The sequence below is a fragment of the Rhinolophus ferrumequinum genome, chromosome 9, assembly GCF_004115265.2.
Source record: "Rhinolophus ferrumequinum isolate MPI-CBG mRhiFer1 chromosome 9, mRhiFer1_v1.p, whole genome shotgun sequence".
In the NCBI taxonomy this organism is placed as follows: Eukaryota; Metazoa; Chordata; class Mammalia; order Chiroptera; family Rhinolophidae; genus Rhinolophus; species Rhinolophus ferrumequinum.
The window spans coordinates 27,697,417-27,719,659 of NC_046292.1; the positions used below are offsets into that span (position 1 = coordinate 27,697,417).

Below are 22,243 nucleotides of genomic sequence, written 5' to 3' on the forward strand. Positions count from 1 at the left end.
TTTGCCCTCAGTTTCTTCATCTCCCAGAATAATACTTAGCCTTAGAAGCTGTTAGGAGGGGTGAAAAGTGCTTTGAGAAACAATGGTGTTGAAAACCCAGGGTGAACCTAGAATCCTCGGCTTAGCCGGTTGTTCCACGACTCTCAGCTCCCAGAGAGGAGGAGAAAGAGCATGAACAGTGCAGGCAGACAAGACAGCGTCAGGGACATACAGAATCACAGAGAAGAGGGAGGCGTGGAGGGGACCCCAGAGGGTCAGTGCTTCAGGGGCACCAGGCAGAGGGACCGGTCACCAGGCACACCTTGTTTGGGGACCAGCCGGGTCTAAGGGGAGTGGACATGGCAGGGAGCAGGTGGGTGCCCAGGTGGCGCTCTGAGAGCCTCGGGGGAGGGAAGGGGTCAAGGAGGGCAGGGTTGGGCACATGTGCACGTGAGGCCTTTCCTGGCTGGAGAATGGAGGCTCCAGGGGCAGGCAGGAGGGGGGGCCGGGGCCGGCGGGTCCTGGGAGGCCAGCGTGCTCATGCCTCTGCCTGCCGCCCCTCCCCGGCAGGTGCACTTGATGAAGCCAGACGCAGTCCCCAAGGCGTGCTGTGCGCCCACCAAGCTGAGCGCCACCTCCGTGCTGTACTATGACAGCAGCAACAACGTCATCCTGCGCAAACACCGCAACATGGTGGTCAAGGCCTGCGGCTGCCACTGAGGCCCTGCCCTCGGGAGCCTGCAGCCCCCACCTGGCTCAGGCCCCTCTCCAGGGGCAGGAGACCTTCAAATGCCGTCACAGTTCCGGCGCAGCTGCAGGGTGGGACCTCATTCCTCTGCCCACGTCCAGCTCGGTCTGGTCTCCAGGCCCCTTGCCCGTCCCCCCACCCGTAGAGCCTGAGGCACACAGCAGGCTTGGTGAGCGGACAGCACTGTCTGCGGTCAGCACACAAGGCCTATCTTAGGACCTGCTCTGGCCCTCCTGGCCCACACTGTGGCTGCCCGGGAATCATCTGAGTTGCACCTGGAGTGGAAGTGGGGCTGGTTGGGCTTTGCGTCACTCACCACAGGGTTTAGGTGGGCAATGCTGGGCGTTTCCGGGGCATAAACATGAACATGCCCTCAGTACAGTGTATTACTGGGTTTCTAACTTGGCCCACGGCCAGTTAGCACATTAGAAAAACAACAAGCTGGATGCGCCTCCTGCCCTGGGCCTTCCCTTCTCCTGCCTGGGGAAGAGGTGTGACCCCGAGAAGCAGAGCCTTGGGGGCTTCCAGTTCCCTCGCCGTCTTCATGTGGGTCTCAGCACTGAGACAAAGGGAACTTGGCCGAAGCAAGGACAATTTGTGCAGTGAGTGGTCCTGGCAGACGCACAGAATGCCACCATCGCTTGTGCCCTTGCCCACAGCCATCAGCAATCAGCCGAGGCACTTTTTCCACGGAGTCTGAAGGCACTCAACACAAAACATTAGGCACCCACCAGCCATTCAGAGTTGAACTGCTTTCCTACTCCTGCCATGCTACGGAGCAATCCATTCCACCCAGTATGCGGTGCCTGGGCCGCCTCTGGACGGGCGTGGGGAGATGGTCAGTGTCTACTGGAGTCTAGGAGGTAAGAGCAGGCTGGTCACCCTGTGTGCCTGAGTCCTGTGCTGCTTTTTTTTTTGGGGGGGGGGGCCTCTGAGCCAAAGAAAAGGCCCCTGTCCCAGGGGAGTGACAGGTGGTAATTAGGCTGAGCTGGGTGGGGAAGTTCCCGGAAACCACTGTTCTCCTTGGAGCAGCAGAAGCTGTTGGAGTGTTTATTTGATTTCTGACTTGCTAAGCCTATAATTTACCTGCTGGAGCAGACAGAGTCCAGCTGCCTGAACCCTGAAATACTGTGTCATTAATAGCAGGTCCTGGGCCTGCCCCAACCCACAGGCACAGCCCAGAGGCAGAATGACCCAGGTGCCCAAGGACACGCATCCCTGGAATTCACCCTGCACCCAGGTTCCCGGAGAGCAGGTCTGGAGCAGGGGTGGAGGCTGGGGCCACGCTGCGGGTCAGCAGTCCCCCACCTGGACCTGGGAGGGACTCTGAAAACGACTACAGAGGAAGAGACTCCCCCATGTACACAGGGGGCTGGTCCAGACTGGAAGGTACTGAGTTCCTCGTTAACCTGGGGCTTCAAGCTCAGGTTGGCAGAGATTGGACCAAGCACTGGCCAGAATGTCTGGAGACCTGCATTCCAGTTCCAACTCAGCCCTGCTTGTTGTCTGGACAAGTCCTCTTCCTGATTCAGACTTGAGTTTTCCATCTGTGACATGAGGAAACAGGCTTCTTCTGTCTCCAAAGGCCCTTCGAGCCAGAGAATCTTCCTGCCACCCTGACTCCTCTCTCTGAGTCAAGTGCCCAGCTGCCATAGGACGTAAAGCCTGCCACGTCAGGACCTTATTTGACAGCTCTCTCCTTCCAGATCAGGGCAGTGGAGGCTTGGAAACTTCTGACAGATGTCAACGTTTGGTCTCTTCAAGGCCTAGCACATAACCCGGCATGGTTTGGGGGCATCAGGAAAGTGTGTGAAATTAATGTTTTAAAGATGTGGACCCCTCACCCATTGGTGTGCTGACTAGGAACGTGAGGATTGTGACAGGACTTCCTTTTCATGCAGTAAAGCCGAAAATGCAGCAGTCACGGCCATCCTGAGCCTTCCAGCACCTTCGGCCAGCCAGGCGGCCACCACAGAAAATCCAATAGAAAAGGCCTCAGAGAAGGGAGATCCTTATGGACACAAAGCCCATGAGGTGGCAGCGTTCTGCTATCAAGGCCATTTTATTTATCTGGGTGCCCCTGGCAGCCCAGGTTACATTCAAGGACGCAAATTAAAGCATAAACAAGGGCGGGACACTCAGGCCCACTGACAGCAAAGTAAAAGGCTGACATGAAAGGAGGAAGCAAATGGCCCAGTTGGGGGCCGTGCAGTGTGGGGTGAACTGCCCTGCCTGCCTCGCCCCCCACCCTCCCAGCACACATCTTCACAGTCACACTCAGCTTTGGCCTTGATGCCAGCTTATCAGGTAAGCCTCGATTTTTTTGTGTCTCTGTGTAGGGAAGTGGGTAACATGCTCCAAGAAATTCCCTACAATTTCACAGGAAAGGAGGCTGGGAACAGGAGAGAGCGGGGTTTGGAGTCAGCAGACCTGGCATCAAATCCTGGCTCTGCCTCTTGTTAATTTCAGTAAGTTAGATAACCTCTGAGTTAAAGGTCCTTCCTCTGCAGCAAGGGGTACTGGTTCTGCCCTTGGAAGGCTGTGATGGAGCTCCGGCCTGTCCGCAGAGCACTGAGCACCATGTCTGAACACGTGTGTGGAGTGAGGAGCATCTGTTACTGGTCTTACCGTAAAAGAATTTGCCACTGTGGGCCTCCTTGTGTGACTTCCTATTAAAACTTGCTCTTCCCAGAATGTGTTTGGGAGGTGCTGCTGTATTTACTTCCAAGCTATGCTTTTCCTAAGAAATCTAAACTTGGTCATTTCCTGGGATGAGGTGTGGCCTTGCAGCCTCCCGTGCCTGTGAACAGAGCCCTGGCTGGCAGTGACCTGCAGGGGCCTCCGGCCCCGCCTCTCCCGCAGCCCTGCCAGAGTGCGGTGGCCACCTGTGGCCTCACAGGAAGCTAAAGGGACAAACTTTCTAGGGTTTCTCTTCTTACTGGGAAGCCTTGAGCATTTGATTCTTTGTTAAGTTTTTCCTCACTTAAGAAAATATTACACGTATGCCAGTGAAATTGTTGAAAATAAAAAACAATACAAACATGCATAATCCCACCAGAGATAACCCATTGTTAATAATTCCTTCTAGTCTTTTCCTTGGCACATATGTAATTGTCTTTATACTATGGATATTTTATAAAGTTAGGATTATATTCTATGCACTGCTTGTTGATCTGATTTATTCAATTTGATACATTTTGAAAATTTCTATTATTAAATATTCTTTGAAAACTGTTTCTAATAGCATTCTGTGCCTTGCCTTCTGCCTTAGTTTTCTCATTGACAAATCAGGTCCCACCATTCCTTCCCGGGAGGCCGGCATGGGGCCCCCATGACCCTCCCGTTGAGCACCGCCCAGCATCGGGAAGCAGCCGACACTTGCTGCTAATGGTCACTGGGCTGCCATTAGCCTGGAATCCCTGGACCTGGCACCGCACCTCCAAGTCTCAGGTTACCACCCGTACAAGGGTCATGGGTGCACTCGGGGTAACTTCTGGGGAAGCCCTTGCACAGCACAGGGTGACCAATTGCCACACTGGTCCCCCACCCACTGGCCTCCTGGCCTGTCCACTGGTCCCACCTTTCCAGGGCAACCAGGGAAGCACAGTAAGTGACAAGGTCGTTCCCACAACCTCTCCCCACCTCACAGGGTGTGAGATCAGTCTGCTCCACGTCCCTGCATGTCCTACCCAGAGCGGCCACACTGAGTACTTCACACACATCCTCGTCCCTCTTAGACGTCACACCAGTCCTGAATGACTGCCATTCTCCTGGCCTCACTGCTGCCCATCCCGACAGCCGTGACTGACCGCCCAGGAGAGGGACACCTAAGTTAAGGAGGGTCTAAGTGAGGGTCTCTGTTGGGAATACCGCCAGTAGTAAATCCTGGCCACAGGAGCGGGCCCCAGCCAACCAAAGGGGAGAGGCCCCACCTGAAGGCAGACCCAGGCTGACTCAGGGTGCCAGAGGTAGGGCTAGCACCCATCCCTCTGCAGGAGCTGGCCTGGGGTCACTGGGGACACGGGCCAGCAGGCTTCTCCCCCTTCCTCCAGGCTCAACCTGATCTTAACCCAAAAGAAGAGCCAGGCCAGCCCAGCAGTTTCATTTCTGAGTGTGGAGATTTGATTCAGATAGAACTACTGGCAGGTGGCAGAACAGGTGGCAGTCCTGAAGGAGGTTTCTGGTGACTGATGGTTTCTGGTGCTTAGTCCCAGCTCCTAAGAGATGCTGGGAGGTGGCCTGGCTGATTGAAAACTGGTACAGGGTGAGAGACTAGCCTAGCGCAGGCCAAACTTTGATTTCCAGGTGGGACTGGGGTGAGGTAGGAACCACCTATGGCGTGTTTCTTATGTGTCTCCAGCACTAAACACAGTGCCTGGCAAAAGCGCCCTGGGTACTTTACGGTAATACAATTCTGACTATTGGTTCAATGAATGAAGGAGTGAATGGGCCGCTGAGACTGATTACTGGTGCCTATCAGACCCAAGACCAGCAGGTGTGAGGGCAGGAACAGAGTCTGACTAACCCAAATCGCCTGCCTTGTAGCAGGAACGAGAGAGAGGACAGAGGCACTTTTGCACCTACTCTGACCTCTACAGTGGTCAGGATATGCCCTCAGAGACAGCCTGGGGAGGACAGAAGCAGCAGGGGAGGCGCTCTGGTCTGTCCTAGCAGGACGGCCCAGTCATAGCTGCAACCGCCAAAAACACCTGACCTGGCTGGCAGGCAGCAGCACAGGAACCAGGATTTATTTTACCAGAATAAACGTTCAGGAGTGAACAGTGGTGGCCCAGGAGAGGACCTGGCAGCAAAGGCCTGGAAAGGAGGTGGGGAGGGTGGTGCCAGGGCTGGCTCCCAGGCCCACGGCCATGCTTGGGAAAGAGCTAGAGGAAGCCCAGGCTATGCCTGCAGAGGAGCTGCTCCAAGCTGACCCCGAGAAGGGTCATGGCACAGACCCCTGCTTCACGGGACACCCTCGGGTGCTGGTTCCCCGAGGCTGATGGCTCTAGGACATGCAGCGGCCATGCAGAGAAAGCGCCTCTTACACGTACTCCCCACAGTCAGCAATGAGCACCTTCTGCTTTGGCTTCCCATCCTTGCTGCCCTGGGCCTTTGCAGGTGAACAGAAGAAGAGGAGAAACCGGGGGAGAGAGGGTGAAGGTTAAAGGCAGGCTCAGGGACACCCCCACACCAGCCTGAGCAGAGGCAGCCTCCTCCTGGGAGCAGCTGGGGCCCCTCAGTCCAGCTCTCCAGGTCACAGGGGCCGGCTCCAGCTCTCCCATGGGGCTGTGCACCAAGGGCCCGGACGGCCACCTACCTCAATCTGTCGCAAGACATCCAGGCCTTCTGTGACCTCCCCAAATACCACGTGCTTGCCATCCAGCCAATCCGTCTTGTCACACGTCAGGAAGAACTGGGAGCCATTGGTGTTTGGGCCGGAGTTGGCCATGGAGAGCAGGCCTGGGGGAGAGAAGGAGCACGTCAACTCCCTCCACCCCGGCTCCCCGGGCCAGGCGGTGTCAGCCCCGGGATGGACTGAGCATGCGGACGCCTTACCTTCTACTCAACTGATAGTCAGGGAAGCGGTAAGCTGGCTTGTTTCAGTCATTTTACACTGGTGTGTTCTGTCATTCGTTCAGTAAATACTTATTGTCTGCTTTGAAACCAGGCCCCTGTTGAGCCCTGGGGACCTTGGTCCCAGGTCTGGTGGAGCTCACAGTCTAGTGGACAAGTCACTGAAAAGAGAATTGTGCTGTGACAACCATGACATAGTGAAGCCCAGTGACACAGCCATCTGTGCAGGGAACGGAAGCACACGAGGCAGTCACCTGTGAGAATACGTGCGTGTGTGTTTTATATATGTGTGTAGTACCACCGTCATGGAAGGCTTTCTGGTGGAGGTGACATCGGAATTTCGTCTAAAAGGCCCTGGTTTGACGGGGCTGAGGGTGTGTAGCACGAAGAGCCGCAGCTCGTCTGTGGTGGCCTCTGCACCGTGTGCTCCCTCTCGATGGGGACTGTGTCCTCTTCTCCTCTCAAAGCCAGAGTAGATCAGGGTCTGACAACATCAGAGCAGCCCTGGGAATATCTGTTTCAGACATTCAAATATTAATTGTGTTTATTATGTGTCAGACGTTGTTCCAGAATACAGTGGTGAAAAGAAAGCCTGGGTCTTACTCTCATGAGGCTGACATTCTCAGAAGGAGAACAGAGAATAAATAAATAGGAAGATAAATTTATCATTTCAGGTAAAACATGTGTGACAAAAAAAGAAGCTGAGTAAAAAGAAGAGCGAGATGGCAGGACAGCCCATTTTGGAGAGGGCGGTCAGGGCAGGTCTCTCGGGTAAGTGACGCGTGTGTGACACCTAAAGGAAGTGGGGTGAACCCTGTGGAGACTGGAGGAAGAACGCTCCAGGAGAGGAAGCAGCATTTGCCCAGGCCCCGAGGGGCGTGAGCTCTGGTGTGTGAGAAATAGCAAGACCGCGGTGGGGACGCCAAGGGCAGAGCAGCTCGGTCAGCGAGCTTGGGGAGGTGCCAGGCCCCGGCTCACTGACCACCTCTCGAAGATTAGACTACGAGGGGGAAGAGGTGAGAGCGGAAATGGGGAGGTGAGCTCGCAGCACCTAGGTGGGTGTGGAGGGGAAGCGCGGCCGGACCAGGAGGTGATTTGAAGGTGGACCTGAGGTACGGGTGACAGAGGAGAGGGGTCAAGTATGAGCCCTAAGTTTCTGACTAACTGGCTAGATGGGTGGTGGTGTCACTGGCTGAAACAGGGAAGAGGGGGAGGAAGAGTTTGGGGGAGAAGAACAAAGCGCTGTTCGGGCCTGTGAAGCCTGTGGGGTGTCCAGAGGGGAGACGACAGGGAGAGATCGGCATGGAGTGGAGACGTGAAGTGGGCAGGATTAACAGGACTGAGCGCCCCGGGGTTAGGAGTCTGCCTGTGGTTCTCAATGGGGAAACACTGCCCCCTCTTGGAAACTTCAAGGTATGTTTTCGGTCAGTAACACCGGGAGTGCTACTGCCAGTATCGGGAAGGGCGCTGGGAATCTAGATGTCCTGCAATGTCCCACCCAATGAAGAATTTTTAAAAAAATTTTTATAAGAATTTATTTGAAAACATATACCAGAGAGCAAGATCTCAAATGCTCCTGAAGAATTATTCTAAATCCTGTTAGACTTTATGCGTGGAAAAAACATTCATGCACGTAGATGAGAAAAATCTGTTTATAGTGACCTGAGCCTGGAACCTAACTCCATTTTACATAGAAACCAAAAGACTTATATTTTTGCATTAGATGTTTCCAGAAACAAATCTGCCATGTAACTGAGGGAACACTTAATTTCTTTTTGTTCCAAATTTTATGAAGAGATTTTCACTGTTTCAGAAAATCATGTTGATTTCATTGTTTCAGAAAATCACCTGTGACTCGGCCACCACATCCATGTATGTAATAACTATGTATGGTGTCAGATGGGTACTAGATTTGTTGAGGTGATAGATGGGAGGGGGTTGGGGCAGGGTACAAAACGTGAAGGCATTAAGAAGTACAAATTGGTTGTTACAAAATAGTCATGGATGTAAAGTATAGAGAATATAGTCAATAATATGGTAATAACTATGTATAGTGCCAGGTGGGTGCTCGACTAATTGGAGGGATCACTTCATAAATTATATAAATGTCTAACCACTATGCTGTAGACCTAAAATTAAAATAAAACTGAGTATCAACTGTAATTGAAAAAACTAAAAAGGGGGGGAAAAAAAAAACAGAAGAGGGAAGTGTCCTGCCAGCCCGTGAAGCAGGGATTCAACAAGAGTGTGATTCACCAAAAAAAAAAAAAAAAAAAAGTGATTCACAGTATCAAATGCTGCTGAGAGGTGGAAAACGAGGGCTGAGGTTTGACTGCTGGCAAGAGGAAACAAACAGGCAATGAGTCTAGAAAACTCTTTTAAGAAGTTTTGCTAAAAAGGATTGGAGTGGTAGCTACAGGGGGAACCTGGGGTCAAGGAAACGCTACTTTAGTTTTTAAAGGCTGGCGGTGCTGCAGCGAGCGTGCTTGTCCACTGATGGCAGTGGGAGTCAGTGCAGAAGGGGAGACGGAGGGGATGGAGCCAGAGTCCGAGTGGCGCCTAGAGAAAGAGCCTCAGCAGGAAGCAGATCAGGCGGTGAGCACGACCCCGGCACAGTAGCAGAGGTGGCTTCTGTGGGAGGACAAAGTGATTTTCTTCTGCTTCTACTGCTCAGTGAAATACAAAGCATGATCACCAGCTGCGAGGGGAAGCGGACAGTGGCACCACTGGAACCAAGAAAAGGAGTGTTTTCTTCTCAGACGTGGATGAGAACCAACTAGCAAGCTGACGGACTGTGAGGCTGCACTCAGGCGCCCTGGAGACGTGCGCTCCTCAACTCGAAGGGGACCAGTCAGCACATGCGTGTGCTTTTCTCCCGCAGACAGTTTTACACCAGGAGAGGAGGAGAGCGAGAAAAAGGCAGTGGGGCTGGAGGCAAGAGTGAGGGAAGCGCATCCAGGGATGAGCTGTGGGACGTGAGCAGGCAAACGTGGGAGTGTGGACGTGGGTGCGGGGGGGATGGGCACTGTGTGAGTAAGTGTATGATGCCTCCAACTATAAAAACCTCAGAAAAGACATTACGGTGACAATAACGAAATCTGAGTATGCACTGTACATCATAGTATTGTATCATTGATCATTTCTTGAGTTTTGTAACTAGACTGTGGCAATATGAAAAATGCCCTTGTTCTTAGGGAACAACACACTGAGGTATTTAGTGGCGAAGGTACACTAGGCCTCCAGTTTACTCTCAAATGACTCCCCCCAAAATAAACACTGTCTATAAATATAAATAGAAGAAATGGGGAATGATGGTCACCAATGCAAACAACCGGTGAATCTGGGTAAAGGGCACATGAAGGCTTATGAAAGCTCCTTGTTCTGTTCTTGTAACTTTTCTGTAAGCTGAAAATTACATAAAATAGTTACAAAAACAGTAACACATCACTGCAGCAGAAGAACCAGGCTGCTATGCCTCTTCCTCTTAAAAGGAGGCAAATATGAACTTGAGTAAGTCCCCTGACCCCCACCCCCCAAAAAAAAAAACCCTTGAGAAGAGAAGCCTACAGCTCTAGCCAGGCCAAACGCGGCTCCTCTGTGCACCGGCTGGGTCTCCTCCAGACCACTGACCCCTCAGCCAGAACCACCGCCTGTCACTCCATCCTGCACAGCCATCCTGCCCCGGCCCAGCCCCATTCGTCACCACCCACCAATCGGGTCCCACCTGGTCCCGTGTGTTTGAGGATGAAGTTCTCGTCATCAAACTTCTTCCCGTAGATGGACTTGCGCCCGGTGCCATTGTGGCTCGTGAAATCACCGCCCTGGCACATGAACTAGGGAATAACGCGGTGGAAGCTGCTCCCCTTGAAGCCAAAGCCCTTCTCGTGGGTGCACAGGCACCGGAAATTCTCTGGGGTTGAGAGAGGACGAGTGCTGAGGTTAAAAAATATCTGACTGGATAGTGAAAACTCCAGCTCTCAGAATCTAAAAAAGTACCTACTATGTTTATTTGAATGAAACGTTTAAGTGTGGTACTGGCACACAAATAGACTGAACAGACCCTGGAACAGAACAGACAGTCCAGAAGCAGACCCAGGTAAATGTGGAGATTCACTATTTCATAAAAGTTGCCATCTTACCATGGGGGCAAAGAGGGACGTTTTACAAATTGGTGTGGGAACAACTGAATAAACATTTGAAAAGGGTGAAATTGCACCCATACCTCACCCCATTGCAAGAATAAACTCCAAATGGATCAGATATCTAAATGTAAAGAAAAAAATTACGAGTATGAGTTGATCCTGAGATCACTCCCCAATAAACTTCCTTCATGCAAATCCCTATGAACCTGTTTCCCAGAAAAACTGACCTAAAATAGCCAAAAACGGAAGGAAAAAAAAGTCAAGTAGCAGTAATATGAATATATTTTTCAGGGATATAACAATGGAAGTCAAAATAATCACCTAAAAGAAATGAATGTTGTCTCTGGCAGGGCAGAAAAATTATGGTGTTGTTGGGTGGGGGCAGGAGAATGTCATCCTTTATAACAAACTTCATAGAATGGTTTTCTTTAAACTGTATGCAATTACGACTTTAATAAACCTTTTTTAAAAGCTAGATTGAAACATAAAAAGGATTATGGGTAAAAAGGGCCATTAGGAATATTTAAGAAAATATGAAACACACAACTGTCAATATTAGTTACCTGTAGAAGATGGGCTTTAGCTAATGAGGGGGAGAAAATTTAGCTTTTAATTTACAACCTTAAAAATAATAACTTTCCAGGGGAAAAACCTGGCAGAGATCTCCTTAACCAAATGATCAAACTTAACATCACAAATATTGCGACTGACATCATGTACTTCTTTATATACACTAACAAGGAAACATTCTTCTGTGGTATTCCTGCCAAAATACATAGCCTAAATCCAATCACAAGGAAGTGCCAGGCAAAGACAAATTGAGAAACAATCTTAAAACCACTGGCCTGTCCACCTGACACTAATAATAAAAAAACAAAACTAAACAAAAAACCACTGGTCTGTCCTCTTCAAAAACGTCAAGACCAAGAAAGACAATAAAAAGCTAGAGACTGAACAGATTCGACCCTAGTACAGTGTGTGAATCCTTGTCAGGGAAGAAAAATTGCTAAAATTACCATAAAGGACAATATTGGGAAAAGTGATGAAATTTGAATATGGCCCAAAGACCGTTAATACTGTTGTATGAAAGTTAAATTTGCTGATTTTGATAGTTGTACTGTGATCATGTAAGGGAATATTCTTGTTCTCAGGAAACACACACTGAAGTATTTAGGCGTCAAAGGACATAATGTCTCCAAATTCCTATCACTAGGTATGGGTGGGAAAACATATGTATATAAATAAAGTATAGGGGGTAAAAAGTAAATCAATAAACAGATCAAGGACAGAGGAGCATGCCTTGTGCTCTTCTTATAGAATTCTTATTCTATATATGTGTAAGTTTAGAAATACATCAAAACAAATTACCAAACAATAAATAAATAAACCAAACCAGAGGGTAATAAAAACAACTTACAACTTTGAACTGTTTATTCTTTCTAATGGTTCTAAGCCTTTATTGAGCTTCAAAAATGCCTGCTTTGCCTTGTTTGTTACTAGAAGCTGGGATCCAAGATGCCTCAGATGGACTCGGTAGAAATGGTGTCAAAGGCCCAGGATACGAGGCAGCTTCCTTCCCTGCTTGCTCAGCCACCAGCTTCCTGGCCGTCCCGACCCGAGTCCTGCTCACCTGCTGTCATGGGGACGACATCTGAACGCAGGAGCATCTGGATGCGGCCGGCTGGCTTGTTCCCAATCTTGATGTCCATGTACACCTGAGGATTTGACCGGGCCTTCTTTGCAGTGGGCTCTCCCTAGGCGCAGAAGAAATCATTATGTTACAGTGAACTCCTTGACTCCCCAGGTAGGAGAGCGACGATTCTTCGGAATACACGCCCAGAAGCCAACTGCAGTCAGCAGGCTGGAGCAAGGTGCTGACAGGGAAAGCCCTGGGCCTGATGGGGCTGCAGAAGGGAGAGGCCATGGCCACAGCGCCCAGCTGGACGTGCAGTGACAGGAGACTCAGCGCTACCTAACTGGAGCCACACCCCACAGGCATGTAACGTCAGCACACCCACCCTCACACATGTCGCTGGCTTCACCCCCCCTACAGTCACAGGAGAACACTGTCCGGGCCCACAGTACACTCTCAATGTCTCCAAACCCCAGCTCGAGCCCACCCACGTTCCTCCAGTTAAACTGACCCATTTACGTGACATCACCTCCTCTGTGCTTAGTCCTGCATAGCCACAGGCTGGCTGCAATGGAAGCAAGGAGGGCAGCCCTCTGGCTTGGGCCTAGGTGCCCAGAAGACAATGGAGGAGGTTGGGCCTTGCTCTGTGCTCTCAGTGGACAAGGCTAAGTAGATAAATAAAACATTCAATACAAACCCTCCTTTGTGTTTGATACAGAAAATTCTATTGTCTCTGACCTGTTGGTAGTGTGGTTAGGTCAACTTATAGGTACTGAACTCACAGGCCAAGCACTGGGGTTATTAAGTAACAAGCTATGGTTCCTGCCCGTGAGGAACTGGCCGTCCAGTGGGGGAGGGACGGCCACAACTGTGAAAGGCACACCCGTGCTAGAGCCTTACAGCCCTGCTGCACATCTCAGCCCCACCACTTATAGGCGTGTAATGTCCAGCCAGTTATCTGACCTCCCTGTGCCCCAGTTTTGTCACCTAGAATTGAGAACAATAATAGTACTTATCTCAAAGGATTGTCAATAGGAAATATTTGTAAAACACTGAGAACAATGCCCGGCATACAGTAAACAATATTTAAACTTTTATTAAACAAGTAATGTCAAAACAATGCAGTAAATGCTAGGATAGAGGGTGCTCCGGAAGCTCAGAGGCCACGGACGCCCAGAAGGGACATTATCTCATCAACTGGAGGATTCTGAAAAGTTTCCTGGAGAAAGTAACAACTGAGATCAGCTATGAAAGGTGACTAGCAGTTAGCCAGACAAAAAAGCTGGAAAGGCCATTTTAGTCAAAGCACCTGCTTATGCAAAAACACAGAGATTTATAGGTAACTACAAACTCTTGTTTCCTAGAAAGTGAAACGGGGATACAAAGCCCTTCTGTCCTTCTGATGGAGCCTGGACTCAATCCTATAGATGAGGGGACCCTCAAAAGCTTGAGAGTGATACCGCGGGATCTGTGCTTTAGAAACCTCCTCCTAGCTGCTCAGGACAGGAAGACAAGGCCTGGGGCAGAGAGACCACTTATGAAGCTACTGTCATTATTCACAGGAGAGTAGAGAGAGGCTAATCCGAGAAATGCAGCAGGGACAAACAGGAGAGGAGAGATTTGGGAGACTTACAAGATAAAATGAGCAGGCTATGGGAATGCATTAGATGTGAATAATAATGAGGGGGGTTGAAGATGACGCGGAGCTTTCTCGTTTGGGTGACTACGTGGAAGAAGCAAAAATTAACTAGAGGAGGCGGCCCTGAATTATCTTGAGAAGCAACGGCGAATCTGGTGTTATCAACAAGCAGAAGAACGTGCCAAAGCAGGGAGAGCCTGCAGCTGGGTACAGACTGAGGGGAGGGGCCTCCTGGAATCAGGGCAGGAACAGGAAGACAGTGAGCTTGGTGCTAAAATCTTCAGTGAGGGAGCGCAAAAGATGAGAAGGGTAACGGATGCCAGACTTCGATCTCACCTCCTGTGTTTCCGCTTTGGGAGGTTCCGATCCTTCTTTCTCTTCATTCTCTTCCAGAGTCTTCCCAGAAAACTTCAGCCACTCATCATCTGACCAAACTGAAGGGATAGAATCAAAGGAAATGTTCATTGATTCAAGCTATCCACCAACTGCTAACGAGCTGCTTTGGTCAGCAAAGCAGACACACTGCATGGCTCTCACAGGCTGAAGTTACCTCTTAGGAACTGCCAGGGCAAGGAAAGTTGTCACTGGGAAATGTCCAGCCTTCAGGTCCAGTTCTAAGCAGAGGCAGATGAGAAGTGACTAAGCCGAGCCAAAAGGGAAGTCCCAGTCCTTGTCAAGGCATGAAGAGCACGGCCTACGTCTATGTCCAAAACTAAGACTTACAGGGACAATGCCTCTAGCTACGCCGAGAATCTCAAACTCTTTACTTCCCTGGAGATGCCACATTCTCTCCCCTATAAACCACTCTACTTATGTATATACCACCACCATAACAGGAAGTAAAACAGGGATAAAAATGCAAGAGGCCAAAGTTAAGGACATGATGGGGAATCCGTGGTTGCCCTATCACCTGGTCTGGAAGACCTTCCTTAATTTGGTTTGGCCAAACTGACATGAACTGTCCATCCAAAGAATTCAGATTCATTCTGAGATTTCAATACAACTCAGCTGCTCAAACCTTGTTTGGTTAACAGAACACCTGACAGCCTTCCATTTACTTCTGAAGCCCGAGGCTTGTTCATGATTAATTTTAAGCTGAGAGTCTGCACCACTTCCCCCTCCGCCCCAGCCCCTTAACGGCAAGCTGAGCACAAAGCTAACCATAAAAAGCCCCTGAGCCACCACACAATGCACCAACAGCAGCTAGCCAGTGCCAGAAACAGAAGACTGGCCCAGCAGATGGAGAATACACCGTCCTGGCAGCATTAAAGCTTAAGCAAGGTTTAAAGCAGCACCTGGGTAAGAGTAGCATCGAGACATGCTCAGGCTGGCCTGTAAGGGCTCTGGCCAGGGGAGCGATTGGAGGACGAGGCCTGCCCATAACCCAGAGGCTTGCCCAGAGGATGTGGGGTATGTGCCATGAGAACCCTACTTAGAGGATGTTGCTTCAAGGTCAAAACCTGCTCTGAGGTGGACGAGCAATAGCTCCCAGAATGGGCTTAAGAGAGGTAGGTGGTGGTCGATGTCACGGAGGTCCTGGAGAAGGGGCTTAGGGCATGGAGCTATGGGTCGTGGTGGAATCGGTTGTAGAGGTTGGGGAAGAGAGGGATTTGGAGGCAGAGGCCCAGGCTGTGGACGAGGGAGAGGTGTCCTTCCTCCCCCTGTACTGACCAAGCAGCAGCTGGACAACCAATGGGATGCATACATGTCCAAAACCTAAGAACACCTGGATGCCAAGCTGGATGCCTACATGGCACGACCGATCCTGAAACCAGTGACTGAAGCCTGTGTGCTCTCCTGTGAGAGACCAGTTAGTTATCACATCTGTAAATAACCTTGAGCTAAACGATGAGAAGAAACACGATTGACGCAGGAACGACATATCACAATGTCAGCCCCATGGACACCGCCTTCCCACCTCTGCCTCCCCTCAGCTGTCCTATGCTCTGTACCCCCTGAAAAATTCCAGAAAGAGCCCATCAATGTTCCTCCCTAATGCCTAGGTTTCTGATACAGGTCTGTTTCTGCATCACTTTAGCCTCTTAGAAGTGTTTAAAAAATCTGGAGTTCAAAAATGCATTCTGCCACGTTGATAATAAATTAGCAACAGGGCCACATAATAGGTTACACATGGTAGCAGCTCTGATTTGATTCAAGTTGCTGCCATGTACACTGACATCACGTGTGCTGGGTTGGGTATGTGCACACTTTCTACCCTGGAATGAGATTTATAAACTTTGCTCTTGGCTTTGCATCATATCCAAAGGGGTTCTACTACTGGGTTGGCTTACACCTGCAATAGTGAGTGAAAGCCATTTGGTTAAGCAGATGCTTCAAAAGGGCAAGTCTTGGGAGAATGATGGCAGACAGCTGCGGGGGAGCGGTGAGAAGACACTAATGCTGAATACTATTATCCTTACGTTTATCCCAAACTAATCTTGGGCTTCTCCATAAACTGAATTTGTTTGACCCTCTTATTTCCCTTGAAGGTTTAATTAAGTTCAACCATATTCTGTTAACTCTTCCACTTTCAGTGGAATCTTGTTTATTATAACGAGAATTCAAAAAAACAAGTGTTTTTTTGAAACAGAGGGAGGCAGAATTATTTTCAGAGTGACACAGTGCGAGAAAGACTTGCCTGGCCATTGCTGGCTTGAAGACGAAAGGGGCCAAAAAAAAAGAAAGGGGCCAAGAGCCAAGGAATGTGGTCAATCTCTAGAAGCTGGACAAGGCAAAGAACAGACCCTCCCCAAGAGCCTCCGGAAGGAAAGCAGCCCTGCCCACACCTAGATTTCAGCTCAGTGAGACCCATTTTGGACTTCTGATGTCTAGAACTGTAAAATAGCACATTTGTATTGTGTAAGCCACCAAATTCGTGATTTGTTACAGGAGCAATAAGAATCCAAATAATTTTCTTTTGAAGCACCCAACCTGTCATAATCCTTATAGGTTTTCTCTTCCTCGGTTGTTAATGGATTTAACTTTCCAAGAGCATCATTTTCGCTGGCTCAAAAGAACCTCACGTTTTTTACTAAAACCAATAGCAGTTTTCCATAATCACTTTCAGACACTTCATGAAACTCTGCGTCTTATGCAAGATTCACAATTTCACCTTACAATTAATTTACACTCTATTTAGAGTATACTGCCCTAAAGGTCAACACAGTTTCTGAAAAGGGATAGACAGTAAATATTTTAAGCTTTGCAGGCCATATACAGCTTCTGCTGTATATCCTTCTTTTTTCCCCAAAAACCCTTTAAATATGTAAAAACCATACAGGCCATATAGCTCATAGGCCACAAAAACAGGCTGCCAGATGGATTTCGCTCATAGACTGTAGTTTGCTGACCTCTGTTATAGATACAAAACAGTCAGGGGGAAACCGGCCTACAGAGATGGTTGGTATTTATGCAAATATTAAATGGGGAGGATGTCTGAATAAGAATTAATCTTGTAAGTAGCCAGTTCATAGCAAATACTTTCATGTAATGACAACTTTCGCTTCCTATAGAACTCTGAAACTGTGGAAACTGCAAACACAGTACATGCATGAGGGGCCTATGCAGTGTAAAGTAGCACCAAATATGAGCTTCAGGAGAAAGCAAGGATTCTCGGGCGTACCATGTTGTCGATAGCTGCTGCAACATCCTGCCAAAAGAAAACAAGGGAAAAGTTCATGTCTGCTTCTTGTAGTTAGCACTTAAAAACTCAGTAGCGTAAGCACAGGAAAAATAGCCCTATTTTCCCTTCCTTCCTGCCTAGACTGTATGTACATATTTTACAAGAACATGTACTAACTGTTTGTTAGAGCTGGTTATGTACAGACGTGTGCCCAGGTTACGGAGACAGAATACACACAGGAAACAGGAAAGCAGCAATGCCATGTCAGAAGGTTCGGGGTTCTGCAGGAGCTGTCTTCCACATTTGGACCTCCTGAGGGGAACTCTGAGCCAGGATCAGTGGGCCTTCATTCAGAGTGTCCTGTCTCTTGAAAATGGTCACCACCAAGCCACGGCAGAAGGTTGAATAGTGCCCCCGAAATTTCATGTCTACCCAAACCTCAGAACGTGACCCTATTTCTAAATAGGGTCTTTGTAGATACGTTAAAATGAGGTCATACTGGATTAGGATGGGCCCTAATCCAATGAGTGGTATCCTTTTAAGAAGGGAAGACACACAGACACACACAGGGATGAAGGCCATGTGAAAACAGGGGCAGAGGTTGGAGTGGTGCAGTTACAAGCCAAGGAATGCCAAGGATTGACAGCAGCCACCAGAAACCAGGAAGGAAAGAATTCTTTCTAGAGCCCTCAGACAGAGCATAGTTCTGCCAACACCTTGATTTCAGACTTCTATCCTCCAGAGTTGTGAGAATAAATTTGTTGTTTTAAGCCACCCAAATGGAGAGTGGCACCTTTTGTAACCAATGGCCACAGCAACCCTTACTAGTCAAATACTAAACAGGGAAAATTTCTTACCTCTGGCAACACAAATTCAACAAAAGCAAATCCTCAGTGCTTTTCTGCAAGTACAGAAATGGGTAGTTAATATGTGGGCAATAGGAGGAAATATGCCATATCCAGATGCCATTTAAAAAGTGAAAAACCTAATTTTCAGATTTTTCTTAGTTAACAAGGCTTCCAGAAATACTAAAGTCATTTTGCTTGAAGTCAATATAGCTAAATAGTGACTAAATTTTTAAACTTGTAGTATCCAATTCTACAACTATAGAATTTAAGCCTTGAGTTACTTTCCAAGCATTTTGATAACCTTCATTTACTTGCAGAAAATAAAAAAGTTGATCTACCAATTATTCATTTCAATTAAGTATTAACTACATACAGAGCACTGACCTCACTGCTGAGATAGGGTGACTACTAGAGAAGGGAGCACAGTGCTTATTCTCAGGAAAAAATTTGTTTATTTGGTTTCCACCAATTATTGCAAGAGCAACAGGAGTTACTAATTTATAGAACTCAGGGGTAGAATGGCCCCCAAAAGCCAGTCTTACTGTTTTATTTAAGAACTGAAGAATGTAAGGTTCAAAGAGTTTTAAGTCTCAAACACAAAGTCAGTGGCAGAGCTGGGTCTAAAACTCCTATCTTAAAAAAATAACAACCAAGGGTCAAGTAGAAATGTGCACTGAACTGTGATACCTACTGAAGGAAAACTCACCCAGGTGAGCAAAGGCCAAGGCTCCACTGTTGAGGCTGAGCTTCCCCGCTGCCCTCTGCTATTGAAAAGCACAGAAGCTAAGAAGGGAGGTCTGGTCAGCAGATATGGTGGGGTACAGCTACACAGCAGGTGGTGGGGAAAAACACCCAGACTTATCAAGAGTTTTCTAAGACTATCTTCTTACTAATTCTTTCTATATAGTTTATATATATACATATATATATATATATGTACACATATATATGTGTGTGTGTGTGTGTGTGTATATATATATATATATATTGTTGTTGTTTTTTAAAGATTTTATTGGGGAAGGGGAACAGGACTTTATTGGGGAACAGTGTGTACTTCCAGGACTTTTTTTTTTTTTCCAAGTCAAGTTGTCCTTTCAGTCTTAGTTGTGGAGGGCGCAGCTCAGCTCCAGGTCTAGTTGCCGTTGTTAGTTGCAGGGGGCACAGCACACCATCCCTTGCGGGAGTCAAACCGGCAACCTTGTGGTTGAGAGGACATGCTCCAACTGAGCCATCCAGGAGCTCAGGGGCAGCTCAGCTCAAGGTGCCGTGTTCAATCTTAGTTGCAGGGGGCGCTGCTCACCATCCCTTGTGGGACTCGAGGAATTGGAACTGGCAACCTTGTGGTTGAGAGCCCACTGGCCCATGTGGGAATCGAACTGGCAGCCTTAGGAGTTAGGAGCATGGAGCTCTAACCGCCTGAGTCACCGGGTCGGCCCCAGTTTATATATTAAATGATCAGAAATCAAAGCCCCAGAATGGTTCCACTGTGGAGAACGCCTTTCCTCAAATCTAACAAGCTGTCAATCTCTGTCAATTTCAGCTCAAAGCCATACCACCATCCTGGTCTTGTTGCCCTCAGAACATTCCTTTTCCACAACAAAGGTCTCAGTGATGCTGACCTACAGAGACATCCTCCTGAACTTCATTACATACCAAACACACATACCATGTTTCCCTGAAAATAAGCCCTACCCCGAAAATAAGCCCCAGTTAAGATCGTCAGCCAGACAGATACATTTAGTACGTTATGACGATGTTCCAGAAGATGACATGACTGTATATGGATACATGTCGATTGTTGTACATGAAAAAAATAAGACATCCCCTGAAAATAAGCCCTACCATGTTTCCCCGAAAATAAGACCAGGTCTTATATTAAGGTTTGCTCCAAAAGACGCATTAGGATTTGTGTTCAGGGGATGTCATCCTGAAAAATCATGCTAGGGCTTATTTTCCGGTTAGGTCTTATTTTCGGGGAAACACGGTAGAATGCACGACTTAATGTTTTTTTCTCAAGTTCTTTCCCTGGCATTAGGAATCTGGACATGAGAGACACTGAGGACTCACTTGTTTCCTAATCCAGAGGAATCTGAGTATCTGTGATGTCTCCAAGAGGAATACAAGCAGCATGAAGAACTTTGTCGTCCACTTCCTCTGCCAGCAGACCTGCAAAGACACCAAGCACCTTCGGAACTAATGTCTTCCACACTCTTGGTACAGCTGCTGCAATAATGTGTTAGCAAGACAACTCCAGGAACAGGAGTCCCTACAGTCTTTTGTGTGTACAGAATGACTTCTCCCCGTCCACCTTCAGACCCACCCCCAGCCCCTGGTGCTATAACAGCCTTCTAAATGAGCTCACCACCTCCAGGTTCTCTCCTCTATACAGCCACTACAATGATTCCAAGTACAAATCTGATTACATCACTGCCCTGCTTAATACTCCCCAGAAGTTCACCAATGCCCACACATCCCTTAGCATGGTATGGAAGTCTTTCATAACCTGAAACCTGCCCACCCCCCAGCCTCTTTTCCCCTCATTTCCCCAGTGCATACTATTTGCCCCCAAGTGCTAGGTTACTTCACCCCTCTGAGTTTTTGCTCCTGCTGCACTCCATTCAGGCAAAAGCCTTGCTCCCACCTTGAAGTCCTAATCTTTCAAACCCAGCTCTGGCCTCAGTGCCTCCAGGATGTTTGCCCTCACCGTTCCGGATGGAGTCATTCCCTGAAACCCAGCCCCACCCTCTCCAACACTATGAATCATACAATCACCAATTAGTGCTAACCAACTCCCGCAGTGAGGCTGTTTCCATAATTCCCCAGCTATTCTGGGAATGCCTTCATCTAAGGGGCCAGAACTGCGGGAGTTTATGGAATGAGAGTTTGGGATGTGGCCCGAGGTCACAGTAACAAATCTTACCATCTGTCTGGGTCCAGGGTCAGAAGGGAAAAGGGTCAGCGCTAGGACCAGCAAAGCTGTTAGGTCACGAGCACCATTCACAGGCTGAGGGGGTAAAGCCCCATAAGAGACTCGGCCTAGGCTGCCAGACGCTGCCCGGTGCCACCCACAACCTCAATTCAAAGCAGGCCAGTGAAGACCCCACCTCGCCCCCACACCGGGTCACCCATGTAGAACACCCTCCTGGTAGCAGCCATCTTGCTCCCAGGCTCTTCCGCCGGAAGCCAGCAGCCAGGCCCCGCCCCCTCACCCAGTTGCGCAGATGCTGCTGCACTAACCAGGTCTTAGGGAGCTAGGGGTGGAGCAGTCAACTAGAAAACACCAATACATAGCTGCATTAAACACATTCGTCAAGAACTGGGGGAATCTACTGTAGAAAGATAGAGCCTTTAGATCAGTTAAGGTGAACCTGACCTTAAGGAAAAGGGGGAGCCCGCCAAAAGGAGGGAACGTTCCCAAGAAAGGGACTGCGTGGGGACGGTCCTGAGGAAGGGCAGCCTGACAAGCTCAAGGAAGGTAGTGTTCCTGGAGGACAGGAGGGCAAGCAGACGGGTTGACCTTGGCCACATTATGGTGCTTTTGAGGACTAAAGGAACCACAAAACACCTAGGACTTCAGCACTTGTCTGCTGCTGTTACTCAGACCTACCTCCCAAGCCGCTTCCCACCACCAGAGGAAACCGTAGTTGCAGCATCTGGGCAACTGGACCTGCTGACCTGCATGCAGGACAAACTGTCCTAGGAGACAGAAGGGACTGACTGACAACCTCCCACCAACACATCAAGGAAGGAGGGGACGGGTTCAGCATATCTCATATGCCCTTCAGAAATGTGCCAGCCCTGTACCAGACCCAAGGGCTATTCTGATCAGACTCCTGGTCCCTTAAATGGGGGCCAACACAAAGCTGCTCCCATAATAGAATGCAATGGAATGGGACAGTTCTGCACACCTACCTAACCTAAAATAGCCTGCTTATAACTGTCAGGAAAGGATAAGTTATACAAAACTTCATCTGACCCTATTTACATCCTAAAATTACTTTCAGTGAAAACAGATTTATAGACTAAAACTGGTCAAAGTAAGACAGATAAGACAGAGG

General features: G+C 48.8%; 1 protein-coding gene, 1 long non-coding RNA gene and 2 pseudogenes across 3 annotated transcripts in view; 3 read left to right on the forward strand and 1 right to left on the reverse strand.

Moving 5' to 3' along the window:
- Positions 1 to 5,011, forward strand: part of BMP8A (bone morphogenetic protein 8a) — a 33,420-nt gene extending 28,409 nt beyond the window's left edge. For both annotated transcript variants that reach the window (XM_033113655.1, XM_033113656.1), the window contains exon 7: positions 550 to 5,011. In XM_033113655.1, the coding sequence (XP_032969546.1) occupies positions 550 to 699 (150 nt within the window). In that variant the 3' untranslated portion in view covers positions 700 to 5,011. The remainder of the gene's footprint in view (positions 1 to 549) is intronic.
- An 11-nt stretch (positions 5,012 to 5,022) lies between these two features.
- On the reverse strand, positions 5,023 to 20,328 carry LOC117026690 (peptidyl-prolyl cis-trans isomerase E-like; annotated as a pseudogene).
- On the forward strand, positions 6,196 to 12,071 carry LOC117026691 (uncharacterized). Its single transcript, XR_004423808.1, has 3 exons — positions 6,196 to 6,312; positions 6,976 to 7,072; positions 11,944 to 12,071. It is a non-coding gene; the product is annotated as an uncharacterized LOC117026691 (long non-coding RNA).
- LOC117027053 (chromatin target of PRMT1 protein-like) lies at positions 14,904 to 15,609 on the forward strand (annotated as a pseudogene).
- Positions 20,329 to 22,243: the final 1,915 nt, after the last annotated feature.